Genomic DNA, 26944 nt, shown 5'->3' on the forward strand with positions numbered 1-26944 from the left:
TTTTCCTTTCCAAGGGGATTTCAGAGCAGAGATTGAAAATTTAATCTGAGATCACACAATTTCCCTTTCTGCACACTGCATTCTAGGAAAGCTTGACTGTAGGGGGTTTTCCAAACACATCATGTGCTGTCATTAACCCCGCTTCCATCAACCCTGCTCCACTTTGCTCAGCTAGTTAGCTTTGGATTCTTTCCAGCCCCAAACACAGAGTCTTGCCCTTAGGTAGGTACCTGGTTCCTCTTTGAATTCAGTTGAAAGTGAATTGAGTAGAAGTTAAAAGAAACATGCAACACATACTTTGTAATCCACAGGCCAGAAAATAGACCTTTTTTATTTTTAACACATCAAACTGGTTTTCAAAAAAGGAGAGCACAAGAGAGGTTTGGTTCCTATAACAAGCTACGTGTATTTTACTAAGGTCTGTTGGAGATGAGGGCATCTTGCAACAGCCCTGCTACTGGTGCACACAGGGCTATGACCTGCTGGGAGATGCAAGCTGAAGCCACTAAAATACTTCCTTTAGATTTATGTAAAATTCTGGCTCTTTCTTTCTCCTTTGCCTCTCCATTCTCCTTCTCTTTTCCCCTCCCCCATCGCCTTTTTTCTCTCAACCATTTCCTTTTTGAATCTGTCTTTGCTTCCCTTCTCTTGCATCTCCTGTGCCCAAGAAGGCCAGCACCATTCTTGTTTCTTTGTGGTGAGGGGATCTGTTGCCCACCTGGGGTTACAGAACTGGCTATAGAATGGAGATACATCAAAAGAAGGGCCCAGCCCAGCCTAGTAGAGACAGAAGTCCTCAGAAGAGGGGCTTTGGAGTCACCAGCAAGACTCTAATCCCCGTCCAGCACGATGGGCTCTGAAGGACCAGCCAAAGGGTTAGGCAGCTATTGCCCTTTCCCAGCTGTGGGTTTGTTTGCACATAGAGTCATAGCTGGAATGGGATGCCTATAGTGTGAGGCTAAAGGACCCTGCAGATATGCACAGTTTGGAGAGAAGAGAACAGCCTCTTCCCTCAGCAAGTATCACAGGGCAAAGCCAGAAAAGGCAATGAAATGGGCCCCATGACCAGTGGCTGAAGCATCAAAGCATTTGGTGGTATTTGAGCCAAGCTGGAAATTCATGACTGAAGCAGGCCCTCTAGGGACCTTAGCCGTGATAGATGTTGGGAGATGAATAGGCTTGTTGGAGGCAGAACCTCCAGCCCCCTTCCTGCTGCCATCATTGTATCTTCCTTGTTGGGATAGACTTTGCAGGGCCCTTGCAGGTGGCTGCGGGCCATTTCCAGGTGGCTGCCAGTGCTTCTCTTCGCTACTCCTTGGGGATACAGCGGGGGGGACCTTCCATGGCCACAAAACCCAGAGGGCATTGGCAGTGGTAGGAGCCCTCAGTGTTCTTGCAGTGACCGTGTGCACAGAGAGGGGTGAGCCCATGCATGTCTTCACATTCATTTATATCTATAAGAAAGTGGATGAGGCAGGAAGTTAGAAGTGGGAAAAGCTTCCCTTGACTGATTCAGTGACCTTTGTGAACAAACTCTAGCCTTTCTCCTTTAAATAAGGGGAACAAACACTTTCTTGAGAGTAGGAGGCAGTATATATTGCACGAAAGCACTGCTATAACCTATATCAGACTATTTCCTGCCTTGGAGAGGCGGAGAGGTAGAGGGAAGGAGAGAATCTGAATCACAAAATGTCAGAAAACAGTTGTCAAAAATTCTTTTTTTGTATAATTAAAGAAAGTTAAAAAAATAGTAAAAGGCAACAATCCTGTACCAGCCTCCAAGGTAGCAGGTATAGAAATCTTTTTCAGATCTATTCTCAGAATCCCCACAGAAAAGACCTCCCTAGACACTTAAGAGTTGGCTACTTCTAGGTAGACTTACCAAGGAACAGGAGCAGGTTCCAGGTTGTCTTGAATAACTGCAACGAGACCCTAGCCTGGTACTAGGTTCCTAGTCTTGTCAATACACTGCATGGCACAGTACCTCTCTCCTTGGAATTCTACTCCCCAGCCCTGCATTCCATTCTCAACTTACCCACACAGGCCATCTGGGCTGCATTCAGCTGGAAGCCTTCAAAGCAATCACAGGTATAACCCTCATCTACTCGGACACAGCGGCCATTCTCACAGCCATTGAGGATGCCACACTCCTCTGCTCCAAGACCTTCAAAGCTATCATAGTTTCCTGGGAATTCAGAGGATGGAAGGACACATAATCTAACTTTCTTCCATTAGTTCCCTTAATATTCTAGGTCTTTTGTTCTTACAGATGAATTTTTTTTCCTAGCTCTGTGAAAGAATTGTTGGGTAGTTTGATTGGTATGGTACTGAATGAGTAAATTGAGAAAGAATTGTGATTTTTATTATATTGGTTCAGCCCTTTCTTCCATTAGTTCTCTTGATATTCTAGGGTTTTTTTTTTTGGTATGGCACTGAATAAGTAAATTAATTTAGAAAGAATTCTTAATTTCTTGTCTTTTTTACAGTATTTCAGGATACTCTTTAATAGTGGTCTTCAAGGGTGTCATGAAATTTTCCTAAAAAATGTCAAGTGAAAATGTATTTTGATTCTCTTTAAAATATGTGTGCTTATGTCCCTATGCTGGGGATCCCATGCCCTGCTGACATTCCTGCCCCAAAGCACCCCTGTAGTGGGCAAGAGGAACATAGGATCCTATCTTGTGTACCATCAATAAAGTCATCACATTCAGTGCAAAATAAAATAAAATAAATGTGTGATGTCTTTACACACACACACACACACACACACACATTTATATAGTATATGTACATATATATCCTTTGTGGCAGTATTAAGGGGGGGCAAAGGAGTTGCTCTCTTGATACCCCTTTGCCCTATTAAAACTGACACCAACAGAACAGGGAAGTGAGTCATAAGGATTTTAGGAGATTTTAGGAGAAAGATGAAAAGGTCTGACTTTGGAGGTGCCACTGGGACACCCTTGTAGAAGCACCTTGAAATGTGTGATTGGAGCCCAGGAGAGCTGGGTCCACCCAGAGAGGATGCTTTTGAAGTCATCTGCACAGAAGTGAATTCAATCTATGTATTAGTGGTAGTTGATGACTGATACCCAGTCATCTATTCTGAAAACTTTGGTGTTGTTTTGTTCAATGGAACCTAGAGTTTAGAGCTGGAAGAGACCCTAAAAATTATTTAGTCTAATGACCTCATTTTAGAGATAAGGAAAAAGATCTTGTGAGTGTGGGACTTAGCTGAGGTTAGGAAGCACTAGAGTAAACATTGTAGCAGGTACTACCAGATCCAGAATTCAAACCCAGTCTTCTGACTCCAAATCCATTGTCCTTTCAATTATTTTTTTTATATTCAATTATCTTTTTCTCTTCTCAGTGCCACCATTTTATTCCAACCCTTCACCTACCTTCCTGGACAACTGTCACAGCCTCCTTCCTGGGATCATCGATTTAGAGCCGAAAGTAACTTTAAAGACCATCCAGGCAAACTCCATTTCTTTTTTCTTTTGAACCCATACTTTCTGTCTTAGAATTTTTACTAATGATTGGGGATGTAGACTCTAAACAATCATCCTAGTGCAAATATCAATAATATGGAAATAGGTCTTGATCAATGACACATCTAAAACCCAGTGGAATTGTGCATTGGCTATGAGAGGGGGGAGGAGAGGGAAAGAGCATGAATCTTTTAACTATGGAAAAACATTCAAAATTAATTAATTAAATAACCCCCCCCAATTAAATTAAATTAAAATTAAAAAAAAAAGAATTAAGTGACTTGCCCAGGGTCACACAGCTAGGAAGTGTCTGAGGCCAGATTTGAACCCAAGACCTTGCATCTCCAGGCCTGGTACTCTATCCACTTCAGATGACTTCAAAAGCTGCTCTTTAGACTCCATCATTTCAATGATGAAAGAAGTGAAGGGACTTTCCCATAGTCATACCGGTAGTATCTTCATATCTATAGTTGCTCTGCCCATCAATCAGTCCTTAACACTACTGGAAGATCTGATCTAGGTAGTTAGATGTAGCAGTGGATAGAACATGTGGTCTGTAAATTCAGGAAGACTCATCTGTGTGGGTTCAAATCTGGCCTCAGGTACTTATTAGCTATATGACCCAGGGCAAGTCACTTAACCCCATGTGCCTCAGTTTCCTCATTTGGAGAAGGAAATGTCAAACCACTCCATTATCTTTGCCAAGACAACCCAAATGGAGTCATGAAGAATCAGACACAACTGGAAAAAGTGACTCAACAACAAACATGGTCCCTTGTATACATGCTTTGCTTTCCTACCTCTATACCTTGGTTCCCAGTATTCCTTTTGTGGGAATTTCCTATCCCTACCATAGTCACCTTTTGAAATCCTCCCCATCCTTCAAGGACCAACTAGAATGTCATTTTCTTCCTCCAACTCTATGTTACTTTTTTCTACTTCTCTGACCACATTGTATTTTTCATTTATAGTTAGTATCTTTTTTTGGATACTTTTACATATCTGGAAGATATATGGAGGATGCTACATGTAGTGTTTCTCTCCCCTTTCCCCCATTGTTAACACCACCAGGGTATATTTGATTTATAATTGAATTCCATTTTCCAACTGAATTGTAATCCCCCCCCCCCCAGCCTAGCACAGTGCTTGCACACAGTAGGTGATTAATACATAATTCTTGAATGAATTATTCATTCTTCAGTCTTTGGGATGGGTGAGAAAAATGGACCCCAGGATGGTACGCATACACACATAGACAGTCCTACATGTAAGCTGGTCGAGATGAGGGACCATGTTCTGTGTCTGTGTTGAATCTACATATTATAGGTGCTTGAGTGTCTACCCCTAGTTAGCCTAACATTATTGCTCATTAAATGTTTGATGATTAAAACCTGGAGGTTGCTACCCTTCAATTCTCCTCCCAGTTCACTGCTTTGTTGTGACAGAGGGACTCGTATAGCTCAATGAAATTCTGAACTTTTCTGTGCAAGATTACCCAAGACAGACAGGTCATAGTGGAGAGTTCAGACAGAAGGTGATCCACTGGAGAAAGAAATGGCAAACCACTCCAGTTATCTTGGCTAAGAAATCCTTGTGGACAGCAAAAGATTTTTGGGAGATAGTGGAGGACAGAAGGGTCTGGTGTGCTATGATCTACCGAGTCACAAAGAATTGGACATAACTACATGACTGGACAACAAATCCCTTAAATAAGCTTCTTCATGAGAGGAGCGTAGGGTCATGGGATGAGCACTGGATTTGGAACCCATGTTCTATTCCTTACTGTCTCATTTTACAGATGAGAAAACTGAGGCTTAGAGATGCTAAATGGCACTAAGATCCTTTCCAGCTGTCAAGCCTTTGATTTCTATGACTCTCTAGGGCGAGGCCAAGCTTTCCTTTTTTAACTTTGGGAAGAAGAACTAGAGAGTTGGGTCTAAAGAGAAATGCCAACAAGGACTTGATCCCATCTACCATTGCTGCAGGTAGGAAGCACACACCTGGCTGGTTACCCACAAAGTGGGGTTGGACTTCTGAAGGCTGTAGGGGTGGTTCCAGGGCAGGAAGATTGGCCACTGGGTGGCTGGCAGTATTCAGGAATGGGGGTTCAGAAGCGCCCTCCTCAGGAGTCAGGTAGTTATAAAAAGGGGCACCATCAGGACCATAGAGGCCATAGTGCAGATCATCAGGTCCGGGGCCATACTCATAGCCTGGCCGGGGGTGGAGGCCAGCTTCCCGCTCAGCTTCTATCCTGGCCACGTTGCACAGCTGAGCAAAAACTTCTGTCAGGGAGAAGAGAAAATGATGAGTACAGAAAAAAGATGAGTACAAATACAGAGCAGCTAATGCCTCCTTGACCCTCAGTCCAGTCTCTGTTCCTCTGGTGTACAGAGGGCATATTAATGTGATTTAAACTCCCCGGGGAGGGGGTACTCTTCAGAGGACTGCTAGCAGGGATTCCTCCTCCCCTACATTTTCATTAAGACACATGCATCAGGGACAGCTGGAGATGGGAGGTCCTGGGTTCAAATTTGACCTCAGATACTTCCTCGGTCTCTGACCCTGGGCAAGTCACTTAACCCCAGATGCCTAATTCTTACTGCTCTTCTGCCTTAGAACCAATACACCATACTGATTGTAAGCATTTAAAAAAGAAGAAGAAGAAGCACAGCTCAGCAATTGCTCTCTGACTTCTGTTCCCCTTCCCAGATTCTCACCTTGTTCTACTCCCTCTCCAGCTAATAGGAAATCCTTGGGAATCTCTATATTCTGTTGTCCCTGGCCCGTCTTTGGATGTCCAACCCAGCCTTCCCTTTTCCTCTAATCCATTCCAGATGCTGCTGCTACTCTTACCAGAATTCCTGGGGGGGCACAGGGCACACTGCTGGCTCCAGGCCTCGCCATCCTGGCAGCAACACTCAGTGTAGGTGGTACGGCGACCTCGAAAGGGCTGGCTACATACATAATTGGTGACTTTTTTCCAGCAGACGTCCGTGTGGATGTCATGGTCTGGGAGGTCTGCCAAAGGACAGAAAGAGATCAAGTGGGCCCTGCTGTCCTATTCCCTCCACCCGCATGGTGCATGTGCTGCCCAGCTCTTACCCATGCTCCCCGTGCTGTTCACACAGTGCCTCTGGCTGGGGTCCAGGACCAGTGGGGGGCTGCAGAAGCAATGGAAAGAGCCATCTGTGTTCACACATTCTCCATTCTCACAGGCTGTGTCCTGGCATTCATCATGATCTGTGGGAAAGTCAGAAGAGGCTGGGTGGCAGGAGCAGGGGTGGATAAGGGGGAACCAAGCAAGGGCCAGGAAGGTCTCTGAACTGACTGCAGGTATAGATAGGAGAGCTCATGTAACTCAATAACAAAGATGTTCCAGTTTCTTCATCCTTCACATTCCAGCTAAAGGCTATGGCTTCATGGCTCTTTCCTCTTGAAGCCACGATGATGATGATGATGATAACAATAATGAGAAGATGATGATGATGATAGTGAGCATTTACTTATAACTTTGTAGTGCACAAAACAATTTATATATGTTATTTGATCTTCAGAAAACCCTGGGACATAGGTGATTAAACCCATTGACAAATGAGGAAACTGAGGTGGACAAAGGTTGAGTGACTTGCCAAGAGTCACTTAGCTAGTACTTATTTAAGGCAGGATTGAGTTCAAGTCTTCTTCATTCAAGCCCAGTACTCTATCCACTGTTCCATCTAGTTACTTTTGAGGCTACTTCCCTGGAGATCCCTTCTAGGAGGATTCCTGCACCTGGCTAAATCTGCCATTTGTATTCAGAAAGTAGAGTCTCAGGAGCAATACAGCTCCTGAGACAAGAAAGCCCTACTAGTCCCCTCATCCCAGGAGTACTAGCCATTAATCCAGCAGGGTTTTTCCTCAGGTAGGGAAGCTCCTTTCCCTGAGAAGATATCATTTTCCCTAGGGGAGGACAGACTTTTTTTTTTTGACAATTCAGGGCAAGAGAAATGGTGATCTATTAATTGTGGGTCATGGAGGGTCTAACAAGCTCTGGGAAGAGGAGAGATCTTACCTTCACACTCCATATGGGAAGCATCATAGCGATAGCCAGGGTTGCAAAGGCAGATATATCCGGGCACTGTGTTGAGACACTGGCCATTGTGACAGAGCTCTGACCCGAACATCATACATTCATCTGCATCTGAATGGGGATAGAATCTGCCATCAGGGACAGAGCCCCTCTTACTGAAGTCCCAGAATGATGGGACTCATCCCCTACAATCTGGAGGTTGGATGTGGGATGAGACAGGCAGGATAGCTCTCTTTTCATCCTTCCTCTTCCCCAGTGTTCATTTGTGGCTACAAGTGGGAGAGAGTCATAGCTTCTGAGAATGGCAGACAGCGAACAGACACAGGGAAGAAGGAAACTAGTAGCTTGTAGGGCCTGGAGGCTGGAGGTAGCAACAAAAGAAATCTGTAGTTCAATTGGGAGAGGGATTGGTTTGGGGGCTTCTAGATTTCCTTGGGGACATTCAGCTGAAAATGTCTTTAGCTAAAGTCCTGCAGGGAGTGGAAAAAAGTCAACATATCCCCAAGCTGGAAGTATGTTCTCTCCCATCTTCACCTCTCAATTTCCAGCTTCCTTTTGTGTGTTGTCTTCCTCCTTAGATTGTAAGCTCCTTGAGGAAAGGAACTGTCTGTTTTGATTTGTATTTGTACCCCCCAGCATTTGGTACAGTGCCTGGCACAATTTATTGACTATTATTTACTGAATGGTAAAATCGCTGGTTGATATCTCAGGAGAAAAAAAATCCTTTGAGGATCTTCCCACCTGCCCAAGAGGCAGGAATGGGCAAGGATTTAGTAGAGGAGAAAAGTCCTGGGGAAAGATCTTACCGGTGTATGTAGTTTGTCCAAACATCCAGGTGCCTTCCACAGGGATGTATCCTTTCCCACTGGGGCAGATCTCACTGAATTCCACTGGAGAGGAATAGTAAAGAGAGAAAGCAGAGTTCAGTTGAAGTGAAAGCCTTCCCCCTACCTCCCTTTCTTTCTTCCTGCTCATGTTGTTTCATCCCCCAGCAAATTCACAGGCTTTCCCTGAGCCCCATGGTCCCATGCTGGGATCCCCCTTACCTGTGCCAGGGAAAGGACAGGGGTCACAGCTGTCTCCCCAGCTGGCTCCCTGGGTACAGCAACACTCTTCCCGTGTGGTGTTCCGGCCCACGATGGTGGTGCAAGGTGGCTGGTTGCTAGGTCCTGAGTAACATAGCTTGCGCTCTGGCCCAGGGAAGTGTTCCCCAGTTGGCCCCTCGATATTCTCTTGGCCTGCATTTGATGGAAATCAGTCTGATTCTGTCTATTCCAGTCCCAGATTCAATCAGAGGGATCACACTGCATCTAGGGCAGGCCTGTGGGATCTAATTTAATTTTTCATCTTCCTACAAGTTTTCCCTGAAGCAAACTATAGTTCAAAAATAATGGGTCTTCCAGCTATCTCCTGAACTGGAGCAGAACACCCTTAAGCTAGGTGAGCATCTGCCTGAACTCCAGAGATGATGCTAAAACTATGTTTTTCCCCCTTGATGTATTTCTTGCCATTAATTAGCCTCCTCCCTCCAGCTTCTGACTCTCACCTTGACCCTGGTTCTCCTTATACCCAAATACTACTCTTCTGCCCCATGTCCCACACAGGGCAAACCCCTTACCTCCTACTGCCCGTGGGCGGCAATGGCCATCTTGTGCATCGTATTCCTCATGGTCATTGGCACAGAGACACAAGAAGGAGCCTTCCACATTCTCACAGAGTGCTGCCCCACACACTGCCATCATCAGCTCACACTCATTCACATCTGTAAAGGACAAGGACATTTGATGACAGAAGGAAGGAAAGGGGCAGTTTCTGCAGGAGATTATCGCCTGATCCCTTCTAGCCCCTCTGCTGCCCTGGTATTGGCTTCTGCTCACAGCTAATCTTGCACCCCCATTGACTCATCTTCTCCAAAGTTTTAATCCCTAGGATGAGCAAGCAATCAAGATGGGCTGGGGGGAAGTGATAGGGAAATGGGAGCACGGATAAGTAGGGATGGAGTATGGAGGGAGGTGGGAATATATATATGTTCAAGATTGTAGACAGAAGGGAGTCAGGAAGGAGAAGGGAAGAAAGAAAGGAGGTTTGATCTCCTTCCTCTGGGGCTCTGGGTATTGTCTTTAAAGCAAATTGCCATTACATGGTAGATCCTGCCCTGCCCCTACTCCTTTGAGACTCCTGGGCAAAAGAAAAGAGCCAGCCCTGGCTAAAACCTCATCTTCCTCCAGGAAGGCCTCTGAGACAACATCAGGCCTTGCTGATTAACTCCTCCAGTTCCCACACAATTTAGTATGTACAATCACAGAATGTTAGTGATAGAAGGAAACTGGGGCCCAAATCGGCCAAGTGATCAGCTCAAATTCAGTTGGTGAAAGAGCTGGCATTTGAACCCAAGTCACCTGATTCCCAATTCCAGAGTCATTTCCATTAAATCATACATTCTTTCTTATATGCTGAGGTTTCTTTCTTTCCTTGTTTGTTGCTGACTTGCGTAATCAACCATACTATCATCTCCTGAGAGCAGGAGAATGGGCCTTCTGAGGCCTCCACAATACTAAACTCAAAGGAGTTAGGTAACTCAGTGCCTGTTCTTCCTTGAGACTTAGTCATCATCTGAGTGATTTAGAAGGCCACAGGAGTTTCCAGGCAGGAAGACCTACAGAAAGGAGGGGAAGGGAGAAAAGGGTCTGATTCCTCCAAGGATGGTCCTTAGGATTCTCACCAACACAGTCCCAGCCTGAGGGAGAAACTTCGTAGCCACGGTCACACAGGCAGCGGAAGGAGCCATCGGTGTTATCACAGAAGCCATGGTTCCCACACAAGGTCTCATTGGCACACTCATCTATGTCTGAGAGATGGAAGAGAGGGAGATAGACCTTTTTTCCTCCATGTTTCTTTCTCCTCCATGCCTAAACCTGAACCTCAAGACCTTGTAACAGTCCTGGCTCCTTGCCTATGTGTGTTGAACTTTCCCACAGCAGTGACTCCTGCCTCAACTTACCAATGCAGTCTCCAGTGGGAGTCATGTGGAAGCCAGGCTGACAGCCCAGGATGCAGCGGTAGGATCCAGGACTGTTTTCACATCTCCAGGTTCCACATACTGTGTCCCCAAAGTCCTTACACTCATCCACATCTGTCATCAGCCAAAGGAAGAATAGTCATAGGAGTCAGACCCAGCTTAGTAGTTTGGCCCAAGGACCTCAAGATCATTTCTTTATTTAATTGTTTAGCAATCCTTGTCTGTTCCTTTGTTTTTAACTTTTACTTTCTTTCCTAGTGACAACTCTAGGATAGAAGGGCAAGGGATTGGCAAATGGAATTATGTGACTTGCCCAGGTTCACACAGCTAGGGAGCATCTGAGGCCATATTTGAGCCTCAAGTCTGTTCTGATCATATGGTCATATTAGCCACTCCTTCTACTTATTGTAGAGCAACTTCCTCAGTCCTAGGACTTCCATAAGCTCACATAAAGATAAAATGTGGAGGGCAGCTAGGTAGCTCAGTGGATTGAGAGCCAGGCCTAGAGATGGGAGGTCTTGGATTCAAATTTGGTCTCAGATGCTTCTTAGCTGGGTGACCATGGACAAGTCACTTAACCCTCATTGTCTAACCCTTACCACTCTTCCGCCTTGGAACCAATACTTTGATTCTAAGCTTTGATTCTAAGACTGAAGGTAAGGAAGGGAAGAGAGAGAGAAAGAGAAAGAAAGAAAGAAAGAAAGAAAGAAAGAAAGAAAGAAAGAAAGAAAGAAAGAAAGAAAGAAAGAAAGAAAGAAAGAAAGAAAGAAAGAAAGAAAGAAAGAAAGAAAGAAAAGGAAGAAAGAAAGAAAGGAAGAAAGAAAGAAAAGGAAGAGAAGGAAAGAAGAAAGAGAGAAAGGAAGGAGAGACAGAGAGAAAGAAAGAAAAAGGAAGGAAGGTAGAAAGGAAGAGAGAGAGAAAAAAAAGGAAGATAAATGTGTAAAAGAACTTAGAGTTTCCCTTTTTCTTTTTTAACTCTTACCTTCCATCTTAGAATCAATTCTGTATAAGCAGAAGAGCAGTAAGGGCTAGGCAATGGAAATTAAGTCATTTTCCCAGGTCATACAGCTAGGAAGTGTCTGAGAACAGATTGGTTTGAACTTGTTGAAATTTGTTGAAATCTGTTTGAACCCAGGACCTTCTACACTTAGAAGTTCTTAAAAGAAAGCTATCATTAGATTATAAACTCCTTGAGGAGAGGAAATTTTCACTTTTCTTGTATTCTCTCATAGTCCCTAGTTCAGTTTTATGTATACAGTCCATGTTCAATAAGTCTTTTCTGTTTAATTGAGACTACTTCTATTACCCATGCTACCCAATGCCCTAGTATGATCACCAGTGACCACCCATTGCTAGAAATCTGCCAGAAAGTCCCTGCCCTTTTAAGGTTAGGATATCCATCAGAATGAAGTAGGAGCTAAGGATGGACAGATAGGGATAGAATAATAACTCATATTTAGATAGGACTTTCTTCATAACAAGCCAGTAACAGGGGGTGCCAGTATTTTCCCCATTTTACAGAAGAAAAAACTGAGACTCAGGAAGGTTATGAACACACAGATAACCAGTATCATAGCTAGGATTTAAACTCCAATATCTTGAGTCCAGGACCAGGACTCTTTCCATTCTATCATACTGCCTCTCAAATCTTCTCTGTCCTGAACTGAGGCACAAGCCCATTGTGTTCTTGGCCAGACCAGTCCTTACCCACACACTCCCCATTCTCTGGAGAAGGCCGGAATCCACTCTCACACACACAGAGAAAGGAGCCCTCTGTGTTGAGACATTGTCCTCCCAGGCACCTGTCTGTGTCTGCACACTCGTCCACATCTAAAGGAGAAAGCCAAAGTACATCCTCTTGTATCACTGTCCAAGGTGGAGTCTCTTTTCAGTCGCTTTCTCCCAAGGAACTTCCTTCTGGGGATTGGGGTAACCAATGCAGTAGACAAGGGATGGTAAGGGTAAAGGTGGTGAGGCCAGGGGGAAGGATGGATGGATGGATGGATGGATGGATGGATGGATGGATGGATGGATGGACGGACAGAAAAGCCTACAGCTGAAACTCTCCAAACAGGAAAGGCTTAGACAAACCAGAAGCATATGTAGAAGAAGATGATAGTAGCTAGTAGCTGGGTGTGCAATGCAGTAGATAAAGGCAAAGAAGCTAGAATTTTTTTTGTGATTTGGAATGGATTTTCCTTGAGGGCAGAGAACCCATCTCCCCTGAGGCCTGATAAGGGACTTCTGAGCTTCTTTGTACCTGACTCCTATTATGGTCCTTGTAATCCATTCCCCTATGGTAATGGATAACCAATTCCTGGCATCTAAAACTGGTTATACCCTCAAACAGGGCCATAATCTTTATTGAAGGCTGATCTTCTGTCCTCACATTCACTTACCCTGGCAACTGGTGCCCTCAGATTCACTAAAGAAGCCAGGGGCACAGAGACAGAAGAAGGACCCGTGGGTATTGAGACACTCGCCATGGGGTGCACATTCTTCTCCAGCACATTCATCTAGATCTGTAGGGGAAGATCGGGGAAAGGCAGGTTCCCTAAGCCTTACACAGCCAGAGGGGTAGACTCCAATGGGTCTCTTTTGTTTGCTGCCTATAGGGGTCTTAGTCCTCAAAGTTCATTCCCTTTAATGGTTTCAGAGGGAGTAAATTACATTATTGCACATGCTTTCCTGGAAAGTCACTTAACCCTGCCTGTCTCAGTTTCCTCATTTGTAAAATGGGCTAGATAAGGAAATGGCAAACTACTCCACTATGTTTGCCAAGAAAACCCCAAATGGGCTCAGACATTACTCAACAGCAACAACATCCTTTCCCACTTGACAAATATTTATTGTGTCTATTATGGGCAAGGGCACATAGTTCTGTGTTAGGTGCTAGGGATACACAAATAAAAATAATAGTCTCTGAGCTCAAGGGCCTGGGTTTGGCCCAAGGGTGAAGGATGGAGGTAAAATCAGTCATTGAATGGTCAGGCAGGGCCTTTTTTGGGTGGAGGGAAGTGCTACCACTTTATACTATTGATTCACTTTCATATTTAGTCCACCAAAACCCCTAAGCATTGTTCATGAAAATTGTTGCCTAGCTATGCCTTCCCAACATGTATGTGAGCAGGGGATTTTATGAGCTCAAATATAGGATATGATATTTATCCTTATTAAGTTTAATTTGGTTCTTGATCTAACCTGTCAAGGTCTTTTTGGATCCAAACTTTCTTATCCAATAAATCAGCTATCCCTCCCAGCTTTGTGTCATCCACAATTTTGGTAAACTACTTGTCTATACCTTCACAAAAGGGCCCTGTTGTAGACCTAGTATGGAGAAGGTATTGAAGCAAACAATATATATTCTTCTTCTTCAAGCAGGAAAGTTAGTAATGGGTTTGGGGACAGAGGCAGTAGAATCAAAATCACAAAAAAGAAGACAAGTGGGGACTTACCATCACACATGGTACCATTGATTAGCTGGAAGCCCAGTGGACAATGGCACTGGTAAGAACCATTGGTGTTTCTACATTCTCCTCCTAGGCAGTTGGCCTGGTGGTCTTCACACTCATTCACATCTGCAGGCGCCACAAAGAAAGGCTGTTTTGAGCTAATAAATCTTCAGCATACTCCAAGAGGAGAGTGGGGAGGGGTATTCTCAACTACCCTCTCTTTACAGCCTTCTGGATCATGGAAAACAAAGCTCCTCATTCCCATTCATGAGTAACACTAAATTTGGCCCTTCCCTATCAAATTGTAGGCCCTCTGGAACTGGTATAGTCATTTTGGCTGGGATAGTTCAGTTCAATCCTAGTGAGGATAAAAGATTTTAGAAGGAAATAGTCAGTTTTTACCTTCACACGAATGCCCAAGGGCATCTGGCTGGTATCCCTTGTCACAGGCCTTACAAGAGAAGGAGCCAATGGTGTTAGAGCAAATTCCAGAGAGGCAGACACCAGGAGAGGTACATTCATCTATATCTATGATAGATAGATAGAGCGACCCATTCAGCTAGATGAAGAGACAGTAGAGGACTCACTGCAGGCCCTTCAGAAATGGGCAATATGTGAATCCAGGAAATTTTGTGCAACCAAATCCAAGATTAATTTCCCCAATAAGGGAGTCTCAAGTGCCTCCTCCTCTCTTCTCCTCCCCTTCCCTCCCCTCCCCTAACCCTTTCCTCCCCCTCCCTTGCCTTTCTTTGCCTTGCCTTCCCTTTTCTTCTTTCCTCTCCTTTCCTTTCATCCATCTTTTCATCCACCCTTTTCTGAATCTTCTCAGGCTCCTCCCTTCCCTGTTGGCCTCAGCATCTCTCTCCCAGTGACAGTTCTGTTTCTGTCTCAAAGATCCCAAGATTCAGGTAACTTTCAGATGTCTACTGTCCCCTCCTTCCCATTGCATCTGGTTGAACCTCCTATGTTTTTCTAGGGATGGCCATTAATAACCACTTTTGGCCTTCTCTGACTCCAACCTTTCCACAGGATTTCCAAGAAAGACTTCATTTGTTCAAGGTGACCTATATGTAGTCTTGATTTTGGATAGAAAGATAGGTGACCTGGCCTCTTGAAGGTTTCCAGTTACAATATGTTATGATATTTCCCCATCCTTGCTCAGGAAATAACTTTCACATAATTGGGTCATCCTTAGATACTTGGTACCCACTTGTAGAATATTAGTAAGAAAATGAGCCCTCAGTATTGAGGCAGAGACCAATGGGGCACAAGTCCTGGGTGATTCACTCATCCAGGTCACTGAATCCCTCAACAGAGAGCTTTTTTAAGGGCAAATAAAGAAAGAGGCAGTCTGGGGTGAGAGTGGGGATGGACAAGAAGATATGATGAATTTCTGCTACTAGGCCTCATATTAGAGATTTAGTAAGGGAAATATGTAAAGGTTTGGGAATGGTGGAAGGTGTGGATTAAGGCCTATTTATAGCACTGTGAGTAGAGTGGAGAATCTATGCCCAGAAGGAGGTGCTCAGAACTATTCTTCCTTTTCCAAAGGAAAGGTCCTAGACTGCACTTCCTTCTCTTACCGGGTACTATCTCCTGGGAAGAAGAAAGTACAGTAGTTAGCAGTGCCATACCTTTACATCCTTTCCCATCCTCTGTGGCTTGGTAGCCCAATTCACAGGAGCATCTGAAGGAGCCTTCCAGATTGATGCACCTTCCATACAAACAGATCCCTGGGGTCAAGCACTCATCCTTATCTGGGAAAAAGAGTCAGAATTTAGGGGAATGTGGACTTCCTTCACTCCATGGAGTCCCAACTGGTCAAATTAGAGCTTCTCAATAAATCAATCAACAAGTATTTATTAATTATCTACTATATGCTAGGTGGTGCAGTGGTGTGCCAGTACAAGAGTCAGGAAGACTTATCTCCATGAGTTCAAATCCAGTTTCAGACTCTTACTAGCTATTTGCCTCAATTTCCTCATCTGTAAAATGAGCTGGAGAAGGAAACGGCAAACCACTCCAGTATTTCTGCCAAGAAAACCCTAAATGGGTTGCAAAGAGTTGGATACAACTGAAAAATGAATGAACAACAACAGCAACAAAAAAAACCCAAAACACCAATAGTTGTATAACCCTGGCCAAGTCACTTAACCCCAATTGTCTACATTTCCTAGGTCTTACTATACTTCTGCCCTACAACCAATACTTAGTATTGATTCTAAGAAAGAAGGTAAAAGAATTTAAAGAAAAAGCCAAGGCATATACTAGATAGAACGACCCCTACTTGTAAGTAGCTTACCTTATATGAGGGAGCCAAAAAGGATGTATAAAAAATCCATACACACACACACACACACACACACACACACACACACACACACACACACAAAGAAGTTAAATATAAAGTCATTAAGGGCATAAAATTCTTCATGCTTCAACTGGAATGTCCAAGTGCTAATTTCCAGAGAATCTAGGTTCCCAGAGAAGTTGAATTCCCTTATAGATTTCCATGCCCTACTCTTCTACTGACATCATAGCTTCTTTTATGTTCACTTCACTTCTTTTATGTTCACTTCAAACCCACTTGTAATAAATAAGCTATTGGGCCTATACCTCGAAAATGTTGGTTTACATCCCTCCCATACTAATGTCCCTATACTTATGAATAATTATCTCACTTAGCCTATTTATAGGAACATCAATTACACTAATTAGTAACCACTGATTAACTACCTGAATGGGTCTAGAAATCAATATTTTATCAATCATTTCAATAATAATCTATCCACACCATACATGTACCACAGAATCAGCAATCAAGTATTTCTTAACCTAAGTTACAGGTTCATCATCAATAATTATTATATTTTCTACTATCTACAACGCCTCAATAAACAACCAATGAACCCTGTTCCAAATTTCTAACCAATGAGTATCACTCCTAATAATATTAGCCCTAGCTATAAAATTAGGACTTGCTCTTTTCATTTTTGAGTCCCAGAAGTTACTCAAGGTATCCCACTCCTATCAGGCATAATAATGCTTACCTGACAAAAAATTGCCCCAATCTCAATTCTATATCAAATCTCTCCACCATTAAATATATGTACTTATATCCCTATTAACTATCCTAGGTGGATGAGGAGGCCTTAATCAAATGCATCTATGAAAAAGCTTAGCCTATTCATCAATTGCCCAGATAGGTTGAACAGCTGTTATTATTTTAATCCATCCTACATTAACCTTACTTAACTTAGTAATTTATTTCACTGCTACACTTACCATATTTAAAAATATTTTTTAAACCCTTAACTTCTGTGTATTGTTTCATAGGTGGAAGAATGGTAAGGGTGGGCAATGGGGGTCAAGTGACTTGCCCAGGGTCACACAGCTGGGAAGTGTCTGAGGCTGGATTTGAACCTAAGACCTCCCATCTCTAGGCCTGACTCTCAATCCACTGAGCTACCCAGCTGCCCCTGACTTACCATATTTTTAACACAATTATTTATCAATAACCAAAGTAAACTTCCTTGCAAACATGTGAAATAAATCCACCCCATAACAATTATTATTCCATTAACTTTACTATCCCTAGGGGGACTACCACCATTGACAGGATTTATACCAAAATGACTAATCCTATAAGAACTTGTCATCTATAATGACCTTTTTATAGCAACCATTATAGCCCTCTCTGCCTTATTTCCAGTGAATGAATGAATGGGGCTAAGTCATCCAGGTCATGAGGGGGAGGGGGAAGTAAGGAGATAGGCTGGAGCTGTCCTAGCTATGGTGCTGAAATGAAGAATGAGGGAACGATGCCAGATTGGATGCTTAGGCACACTCTTCTGTGGGTCTAAGGCACACTAATTTCCTGATCCTTCCTTGTCTAAACCCAGAATCAGGATTCATGTCTCCCACCAGGCTAAACAGCATCAGAAGATGGCAAAGCCAAGTACTGTGTGCTATGTGCCTTGAGGCATTTTTTTGGGTGACTGATATGGATGGAGGTTGGGGAAATATTTGCCTCTCTCTGGACCTTCATTCTTTGTATTTATTTATTTATTTATTTAACCCCTTACCTTCTGTCTTAGTATCATTTCTAAGACAGCAGAGTGGCAAAGGCTAGACAATTGGGGTTAAGTGACTTGCCCAAGGTCACAGAGCTAGGCAGTGTCTGAGGACAGATTCAGTTGAACCCAGGTCCTTCTGACTCCAGACCATTGTGCTACCTAGCTGTCCCTCATTCTATATATTTAAAGCCTATATCTGCTTCAAATCCTCCTTCCATGTATTTCTCTTTTCCTTTACCTTGCCTGGTTAACCAAGAAGTCCCCAGAAGTTAAAGAATTTCACAACTAGCAAGAAGTTTCTTACCAACACATCGTCCGCTCTGGCTTCTATAGCCTTCTGCGCAAGCCAGACACGAGTAGGAGCCAGGAGTATTTATGCAGCTCCCTTCAGGACAGGTGCTGGGATGACGGCATTCATCAATATCTATGAAATAAAAATAGGGGCTGGGTTGGGAAAACAGTGAAAGCCAAAGTCCCAGGGACATGTATAGCCTAAAACAGTGATCATCTATCCAACATCCCCACATCCCTGGCTTAGGGATGGAGGGCTCAGTCAGAAAGAGCCATTGGAAGCTAGTATGAATTGATGAGATCTTCCATCTACTCTATATCAGTATTCTATGTATATCGAGTCATTTATATGTTGTCTTCCCCATTAAAACATCAGTTTCTTGAGATATGTACCATAATATTGCCTTCTTTACACTTTGATAAATATTTGTTGGGCATTTGGATAGAGTGCCAGGCCTGAAGTCAGGAAGAACTGAGTTCAAATCCAGCTTTAGACACTTACTAGTTATGTAACCTCAGGTAAGTCACTTAATCCTGTTTGCCTCAGTTTCCTCATCTGCAAAACGAACTGAAGAAGGAAATGCCAAACAGTCCAATTTCTTTGTCAAGAAAACCCCAAATGGAGTCACAAAGACTAAAATGACTGAATAATAATAACAAAATGCATGTTGACTGAATAACTTGGTTCTCACTTCAAGCCCAGAATGTTCATCTAAGGCAGTGGTTCCCAAACTTTTTTGGCCTACCACCCCCTTTCCAGAAAAAAAATATTACTTAGTGCCCCCTGGAAATTATGAAACTATTTATTGAACTCAGAATAGAATGTAATACAAAAAAAGGGTGGCCATCACTGCTATCCTAGATTGCTGTAGCACCCACCAGGGGGCAGGAGCACCCACTTTGGGAATCACTGATCTAAGACATTTATCCAGGACTGCTTGGCCCATCACATCCAACCATGCAAGTCTGTCCCAGGTCAATTTTAAAATGCTTCCAGAAGTATCTAATACTTTGAATGGGCCAGAAAAGTTTGACAAGAACAATAGTCAACCCTGCTAGAAGGCTGGCAGGATGGAAGTTGACAAATATCTGCTCGGTATGGCAATAGGTTTACTTCAATTTGCTGAAATTTTGGTTGTTGGGATGGTAATAAAGTAACCATGAATCTAGGTAGGTCAGGATAGGTAGCTTGGGAAGGCTCTGAGCAACACCAAAGAATGAAGTAAGAGGTCCCACAAATACTGCTGGGAGAGAAGAAGAGGCACTTTTTTCATTTTAAACACATTTATGCAACTTTTATTGGCTAATATTATAGGGACATCTTTAATTCCAGGGCCATTTTTTCAAATATAAAGTGGTGATACTACATTGCCCATAGGAAGGAATGCCATCTACCTTGAGTAGACACGCAGCTTGAAATAACATTTGAGGAAAGATTATGGACAGAGTTTTCTACTATAAAGGCATTTTAAAAACTGGAATTGATATGCCCAAAGGGCTTTAAAAGAATGCATGTCCTTTAATCCAGTAATACCACTATTAGTTTTATACCCCAAAGACATAATAAAAAAGGTTGTACAAAAATATTCATAGCCACACTTTGTGGTGGCAAAAAATTGGAAAATGAGAGATTGTTCCTCAATTAGGGAAGGGCTCAACAAATTGTGGTATATGATGGTGATGGAATACTATTGTGTGATGAACTGCTTGATTTCTATATTAACTGGAAAGACCTACATGAACTGATGCAGAGTGAAATGAGCAGAACCAGGAGAACATTATATACAGAAAGTGAAACATTGTGGAATGATCAAATGTAATCAACTTTGTTATTAGTAGCAATGCAATGATCCAGGACAATCCGGAAGGACTTATGAAAAAGGATGCTATCCACATTGAGAGACAGAATTGTGGGAGTAGAAACACAGAAGAAAAACACATGATTTATCACTTATTTATAGGGATATATGATTTGGGTGTTTGATTTTAAAAGATTACTCTATTATAAAAATGAATACTATAGAAGTAGATATCAAGTGATAACACATGTATAAACCAGTGGAATTGCTTGTCAGCTCCAGGAGGGGGAAGGAAAGAGGGGAGAAAAAGAAAATTAATCATAGAAACATAGAAAAATATTTTAAAATCTAAAAAATTAAAAAAACTGGAATTTGCGAAAAGTCTATATGAAACCGTGAATTGCTATATCATACCATTTGCCTTTTAAAAAGTATATAATAAAATTAACAGGTTACTGTCAAATTTATCCTGATTGTCTATGCTCCCTTCTTGACTTCTTTCTGTTCTCTTCTGTGTTATTTTAAAAAATATTTCAATGGCCCTCTTTTTTTTTTTATCACTATTGTTAACTCTGTCTTGATTATCCCTCCCTCCTCATTTAAGCACAAAGAAAGTGAGGAAGAAGCATTATAGCAAATCATCATAGTCAAGGAAACAAATCCATGCAGTGGCTGTGTCTTTCTGCACCCTTCATATGTCCATTGCTTCTCTGTCAGGAGGGGCCACATCGTAGGTAATAGGGGCACTTTCAAGGAAGGGTAATGAAACTACACATGTAAAAGTCAAGGTAGAACCAGGCATAGGATGTGCTTGGTGTGGCTGTAGGATTGAAAGTTGAATTTTTTACAAGGAGACCCTGTAGGGAAGAAGGAAGCTAGGATGGGAACTCAGGGCTTTTGAAATGGGTGTGAGGATTTTACTTTAAAACAGGGATTCTTAACCTGGCACCTATTAAATTGTTTTTTTAAAATGTATTTTGATTATTGTGTTTCAATATAGATAGTTTCCTTTCTAATCCAATGTCTTTTATTTTATGCCCTTAGATACAGAATTCTGAAAATGAGCTTATAATTTTTACTGAACTGCCAATGGGACAGTTTTTGTTTCTGTGACACCAAAAACATTAAGAATGCTTTCTTGAAAATAAAACACCTGGGGGGGCAGCTAGGTGGCTCAGTGGATTGAGAGCCAGGCCCCGAGTTCAAATCTGACCTCAGATACTTCCTAGCTGGGTGACCCTGGGCAAGTCATTTAACCCCTATTGCTTGGTCTTTATCATATATCTTCTTTAGAATCAATACAAATCAATACACAATATTGATTCTAAGACATAAAGTAAGGGTTTAAAAAAGAAAACACCTAAAATGCTCTCAGATGTGGAGGCAGGAACAAAATGTGAAAATGATACAGAGTGAGGCAGCTAGGTAGCACAGTAAATAGAGTGCCAGGCCTGGAGTTGGGAGAACCTAGGTTCAAATCTGGCTTCAGCTACATCCTAGCTGTGTGACTCTAGGCAAATCATTTAACCCTAATTACCCAGCCTTTGTCACTTTTCTATCTTAGGATTAATATTAAGACAAAAGGTAAGGGTTTAATAAAAAAGGAAAGAAAAGAAAATAACATAGAGTAGGGACTATTCAGTTCTGCCGAGGCAGAACTTAGGAAGCCAAGGAAGAAAGAACAATAAAGTCAGAGGTTATATCTGGTATCAAATTCCACTTCTGATGCTTATTGCCTGTGTGATCTGGGCAAATCACTTAACCTTCTTTGGCCTCAATATACCTATCTGTAAAATGAGGGCGCCAGATGGTCTCAGAGTAGAGTAGCATTCGTGGAACAACTACAAGAAGCAGAGTCTCTGGACCAAGACTTCCAGCTGGAGGCCAGAAGGACTCAAGGCAACACTGGGGTGGTAGGTGCAGGTGGGAGTGGGCCAAGGGAGGATAGACTCCCAGTTTCCTTATTGTCAAATGATGCCTTCTCTGGTGTGAGGAGGGGAAGGAGGGAGGAAAATACCTGGGGACTTTAATGTAAAAAACAAACTAATTAATTAATTAAAAAAAGGAGAATCAACATTTCCTAGCTGTGTGACTCTGGGCAAGTCACTTAACTCCCATTGCCTAGCTCTCACTGCTCTTCTGCCTTGGAGTCGATACTTAGTATGGGTTCTAAGCCAAAGGGTAAAGTTTTTTTTTTTAACCTTTTTTAAAATTTTTATTTAATTGATTAATTAAGAAAAATTTCCCATGGTTACCGGTTTCATGTTCTTTCCCTCCCACCCCCCTCCCATAGTCAACATGCAATTCCCCTGGGTTTTACATGTGTCATTGATCAAGACCTATTTCCATATTATTGATATTTGCACAAGGGTGATCATTTAGAGTCTACATCCCCAATCATATCCAGAGGGTAAAGGTTTAAAAAAAAAGAATCCGATCTCCTACCTTCACAATTTCCCTTGCGGACCATGATGTACCCCTGGCCACACTCGCAGTGGTAAGAGCCTTCAGTGTTAGTGCACTGTCCCCCGATGCACACCCCTGGTCGCTCACACTCATCTACATCTGTGAACACACCGGCAATTCTTGGTTAGAGGAAAGGGTAGGATGGGGATTTGGGGAAGTGTGTAATAACATGGGGAGACTGGTCATTATAGGCTTTAGCTAAAGCCAAGCTGACAAAGATCTTTACTCAACTGTCTGGAGAGCAGAGGTCTTGTACGCTCCCCTTTATCCCCTTGGGCCACATCTGGCATCTCCCAGCTGTCCCTCATCCATAAGGAGAGGCAGCTTGATGTGGTGGAAAGAGAACTGGATGAAGAGTTATTAGAAATGAGTTCTAATCCCAGCTTTACCACTCACAAACCATGAGACCTTAGGTACCCATTTAGGGCTTCAGTTTTCTCATCTATCAAATAGCAGGATGGGATTAGGTCATGTTTAAAGAGCTTTCCAACTCTAGAATTCTATGATTTGATTTCAGGGCTGGCTTTAGGAGAACTATTGTCCTTTCCATCCAAAAAATAACTTCCCACAGGGACAGACTCTGGAGGTCTTTATTTCTTTTCTTTCTTTTTTAAATTACTGGAGGCCTTAATATCTATCTTTAGTGCCATCTCTTCAATGATGTATTTTTGGAAAGAAAATAGACCGATGTGACTGGCTCTGCCACTCATCAGCTAGATGAGTGAAGACGTGTAGACAAGTCATTTGGCCCCTCTGTGATGCAGGCTTCTCATTTGAAAAATGACAATAATTCAATCTCTACCCTAGCCTGTACACAACTGTTGTGGAGATCAAATGAGATAATGAATGTAAAGGTTTTGAAAAAGTGTAGAGAAAGATAAGTAAGTCACTTTCCTGTGAGTTGGGCAGACGAGTTGGGCAGCTGGGTGGCACAGTGGATAGAGCGCTGGGCTTGGAATTAGAAAGACTCATCTTCCTGAGTTCAAATCCAGCCTCAGACACTTACCTGCTATGAGACCCTTTGCAAATCACTTCACTCTGCCTCAATTTCCTCACCTGTAAAAATGAGCTGGAGAAGGAAATGGCAAACCACTCCAGGATCTTTGCCAAGAAAACCCCAAATGGGGTCAGGAAGGGTCAGACATAACTAAAACAACTGACCTACAGACTTGGGAAAAGTAACATATCAATCAACTAACACATTAGCCCCAGTTATTAGGTGGAAAGGCTCATTTTGAGGTAGGCTGTAGACTGTGCCAGTAATAGGAACAGGACCCTCATACTCTGAAATCTTGCATTTCTCACCAGTTAGCACTTGTTGAAAATCAACTGCATCACCTGTAGTTTTGGCATTAATCAAGCATGAATTGTAGATTGTTCAATTATCCACTTTGTGTGTCAGATTGGTAACATTCTCTGCTAAGCATCAGCTTTGTACCCATTCTGTTTTATTCATTGCTTATATTCTTCTTAGAAATAATGAATTGCCTATAGTGGTCCTCCAATGTACTGTATCCCCTCCCCACGCTCCCACTCTGGAAGGACCTTTCCCTGACAAATGATGACAAGGTGGACAATGGAGGAACATGGAATCTGTGCACGGGGGTCTCTGACATTCCAGAAGAACCCCCCAATCCTGTGCATGCTCCTTATTCCTTATGACAACAAACCCCAAAGCATACCTCCACCTGAGCTTATTTTATTCATTCATTCATTCATTCATTTATTTATTTATAGGCAATGGGGGTTAAATGACTTGCCCAGGGTCACACAGCTAGGAAGTGTCTGAGGCCAGATTTGAACCCAGGACCTCCCTTCTCTAGGCCTGGCTCTCAATTCACTGAGCCACCCAGCTGCTCCCCCCCCCAAGTTTAGAAAGGGAGTTGCTAAGCTACCAGACCCCAATAAATATGCCAACCCTGATCCATGAGGTATGGTAGCGCCACTCCTCAGAGGAAGCTGCCACCCTATAGCAGAGCTGCTATTCCATGCTATTAAGCTCCAATGTGGCTCTTCTACTAGCTCCTGGGCTTATCCATTGACCCTAAAGCTACCTGAGTAGCCCTCAGGCTATTCCACCAGCTATTGGGCTATTATACAACCAGAAACCACAACTACATCAAATAAAATTCTTTTCTTACTTCTGTACTGAATGGAGTTTGAGTCTCCTATTCTTGGGGTGAGACCCTGCTATAAACTTGGGTGTGTTTCTCCCATGTTAATTCCTAGGGATGAGACATTGGGCAATAGAGTCCCCCCTCCTTTAAACCTATATTTTCCATCTTAGAATCAATACTGTGTATTGGTTTCAAGGCAGAAGAGTAATAAGGGCTAGGCAATGATGAGTTAAGTGACTTGCCCAGAGTGATACAGCTGGGAAGTGTCTGAGATCAGATTTGAAGTCAAGAAGAAGAGTCTTCCTGACTTCAGGCCTGGTGCTCTATCTGCTAGCTGCCCCAAAGACCTACATAGTCATTTGTAAGCATAGCCTAGCATGCTCGAGCTGGAAGGGGCCTTTAATGAAGTCCATACCCCCTCCACCCTGCCCCTAAACCTTTTCCCAGTTTACAAATGGAGAGAATGAAGCCTAGGGATGTATATAGGCTTGTCCAAGGTCAAAGAGCAATTTGGAGTGGTAAGGTATAGGGCTGTAGATCTAGAGCTGGGAGGGACCTCAGAGACTATGGAGTCCAGCCCCTCTATTTTACAAATGAGGAAACTGAGGCCCAATGGAGCAGAGCAACTTACTCAAGGCCACACAGCAATTTGGAATGGAAAATCAAAGATTTCCTGACTTCCTTTCCTGGATTCTTTTTCTATTAAACCATTTTGCTTCAATTCAATATTTATTGTTATATTGTTGTTTGTACTTTGTTTTCGAAGAGGACCAGTGACATCATGGGGTGATGTTCTGACTTGCATGTGAAATAGATTTAAGAGAGATGGAGTTGCACAAAGTCATCCATCTCACTCTCTTCCAGTCATCCAAATGAACATTTATTAAGGGCTTACTGGTGGCACATTGGATGAGTGCTGGGCTTAGAGTAAGGAAGACTCAGATTACTCAGTTCAAATCCAGCCTCGGACATTTATTAGCTGTGTGACCCTGGGCAAGTCGCTTAGCTCTGTTTGCCTCGGTTTCTTCATTGGGAAAATGAGCTGGAGAAGGAAGGCAAAGAGCCTTACATTTTTAAGGTTCACAAAAAGCCTTACATTTACTGAATGTCCCAAAAGTCCTAGTGCCATCTTAAGCTATTAAAGCCCCTTGATATTTTATACTCTTGGTAAATCTTTAACAGCTATCTTTCAGGGGGAAAAATATCCCATGGCACACTTTTAAGTTTAATCCACATTAGTATTTTCTAAGATTTTCTGTCTTAGAATCAATACTAAGTATAGGTTCTGAGGCAAAAGAATGACAAGGGCCAGGCAGTAGGGTCAAGTGACTTGTCTAGGGTCACACAGCTATGAAGTAAGGGTTGTTTTGTTTTGTTTTTAAAGATTTATTGACATGCCTTGAGCAAATACCAACTCATAGCCCTCATAAGAGTGTCCACAGACTAATTAGGAAACAATAGGTAAGAGTGGGACATCCATGGACAGTTTAAAACTCTGGTCTGGTCATGAGGAGTAAAACTCTCCTTTCTTGGTAATTACTCTTCCTGTGCTCTCTATCTTCATTAAATTAATTCAAGAGGAATTTCTTAGATGTGTAATATATGCTTATGCCTTATAGGATATAAAGACAAAATAAAAAAGCAATCTTTTCCCTCAAGAAGCTCTTATTCTTGGGGGCTTGAATAAGCATCTATATAGTGCCTACTGTGTGCCAGGCATTGTGCTAAGTGCTTTTTTACAAATATTATCTCAATTGATCTTTACAACAACCCTACAAGTCTGGCTTTCTATCCACTGAACCAACTGGCTGCCCCTTTTAATCTGCACTATGAATATTTTCTCCATCACTTCCTTATGTCTAGACAATCAGCAAAACAATAAATCAAGTCCTGATTGGTAGTGTTTGCCAGTTTTTTGAGGTGAAAATGCTCACACTGAAAATTGAATGAAATAGTAGAGTTGGCTCTAGCGCACCCCTGGGTGTACGGCACAAGCCTGCATTTTAGCCCAGGTTGGCACATAGTTAGCACTCAATGGATGCTTGTTGATTTGACTGAATGCCAAGAGACTGAGCAGCTCAATCTCCTGTGGCTGGAGAGCTGTGTCAGCACTTGGGTCTCAGGTGATGTCTTAGCACTTGAAACACACACACACACACACACA

The 26944-nt window shown here is 42.7% G+C and overlaps 1 protein-coding gene across 1 annotated transcript in view; it reads right to left on the reverse strand.

The window, feature by feature from the left end:
- Window positions 1–1175: 1175 nt before the first annotated feature.
- The window catches only part of LTBP2 (latent transforming growth factor beta binding protein 2), a 198074-nt gene continuing 172305 nt past the window's right edge, over window positions 1176–26944 (reverse strand). Inside the window, exons 18-35 of the mRNA XM_044662078.1 lie at window positions 22643–22762; window positions 18412–18531; window positions 15666–15788; window positions 14434–14559; window positions 14035–14157; window positions 12979–13101; window positions 12287–12409; window positions 10562–10693; window positions 10283–10408; window positions 9179–9322; window positions 8607–8798; window positions 8367–8450; window positions 7543–7671; window positions 6594–6731; window positions 6345–6509; window positions 5492–5773; window positions 2036–2185; window positions 1176–1454 (exon numbers count right to left, since the gene is read on the reverse strand). Coding sequence (XP_044518013.1) covers window positions 1309–1454; window positions 2036–2185; window positions 5492–5773; window positions 6345–6509; window positions 6594–6731; window positions 7543–7671; window positions 8367–8450; window positions 8607–8798; window positions 9179–9322; window positions 10283–10408; window positions 10562–10693; window positions 12287–12409; window positions 12979–13101; window positions 14035–14157; window positions 14434–14559; window positions 15666–15788; window positions 18412–18531; window positions 22643–22762 — 2546 coding nt within the window. The 3' untranslated portion in view covers window positions 1176–1308. The remainder of the gene's footprint in view (window positions 1455–2035; window positions 2186–5491; window positions 5774–6344; window positions 6510–6593; window positions 6732–7542; window positions 7672–8366; window positions 8451–8606; window positions 8799–9178; window positions 9323–10282; window positions 10409–10561; window positions 10694–12286; window positions 12410–12978; window positions 13102–14034; window positions 14158–14433; window positions 14560–15665; window positions 15789–18411; window positions 18532–22642; window positions 22763–26944) is intronic.

This window comes from Gracilinanus agilis, chromosome 2 (assembly GCF_016433145.1).
Source record: "Gracilinanus agilis isolate LMUSP501 chromosome 2, AgileGrace, whole genome shotgun sequence".
In the NCBI taxonomy this organism is placed as follows: Eukaryota; Metazoa; Chordata; class Mammalia; order Didelphimorphia; family Didelphidae; genus Gracilinanus; species Gracilinanus agilis.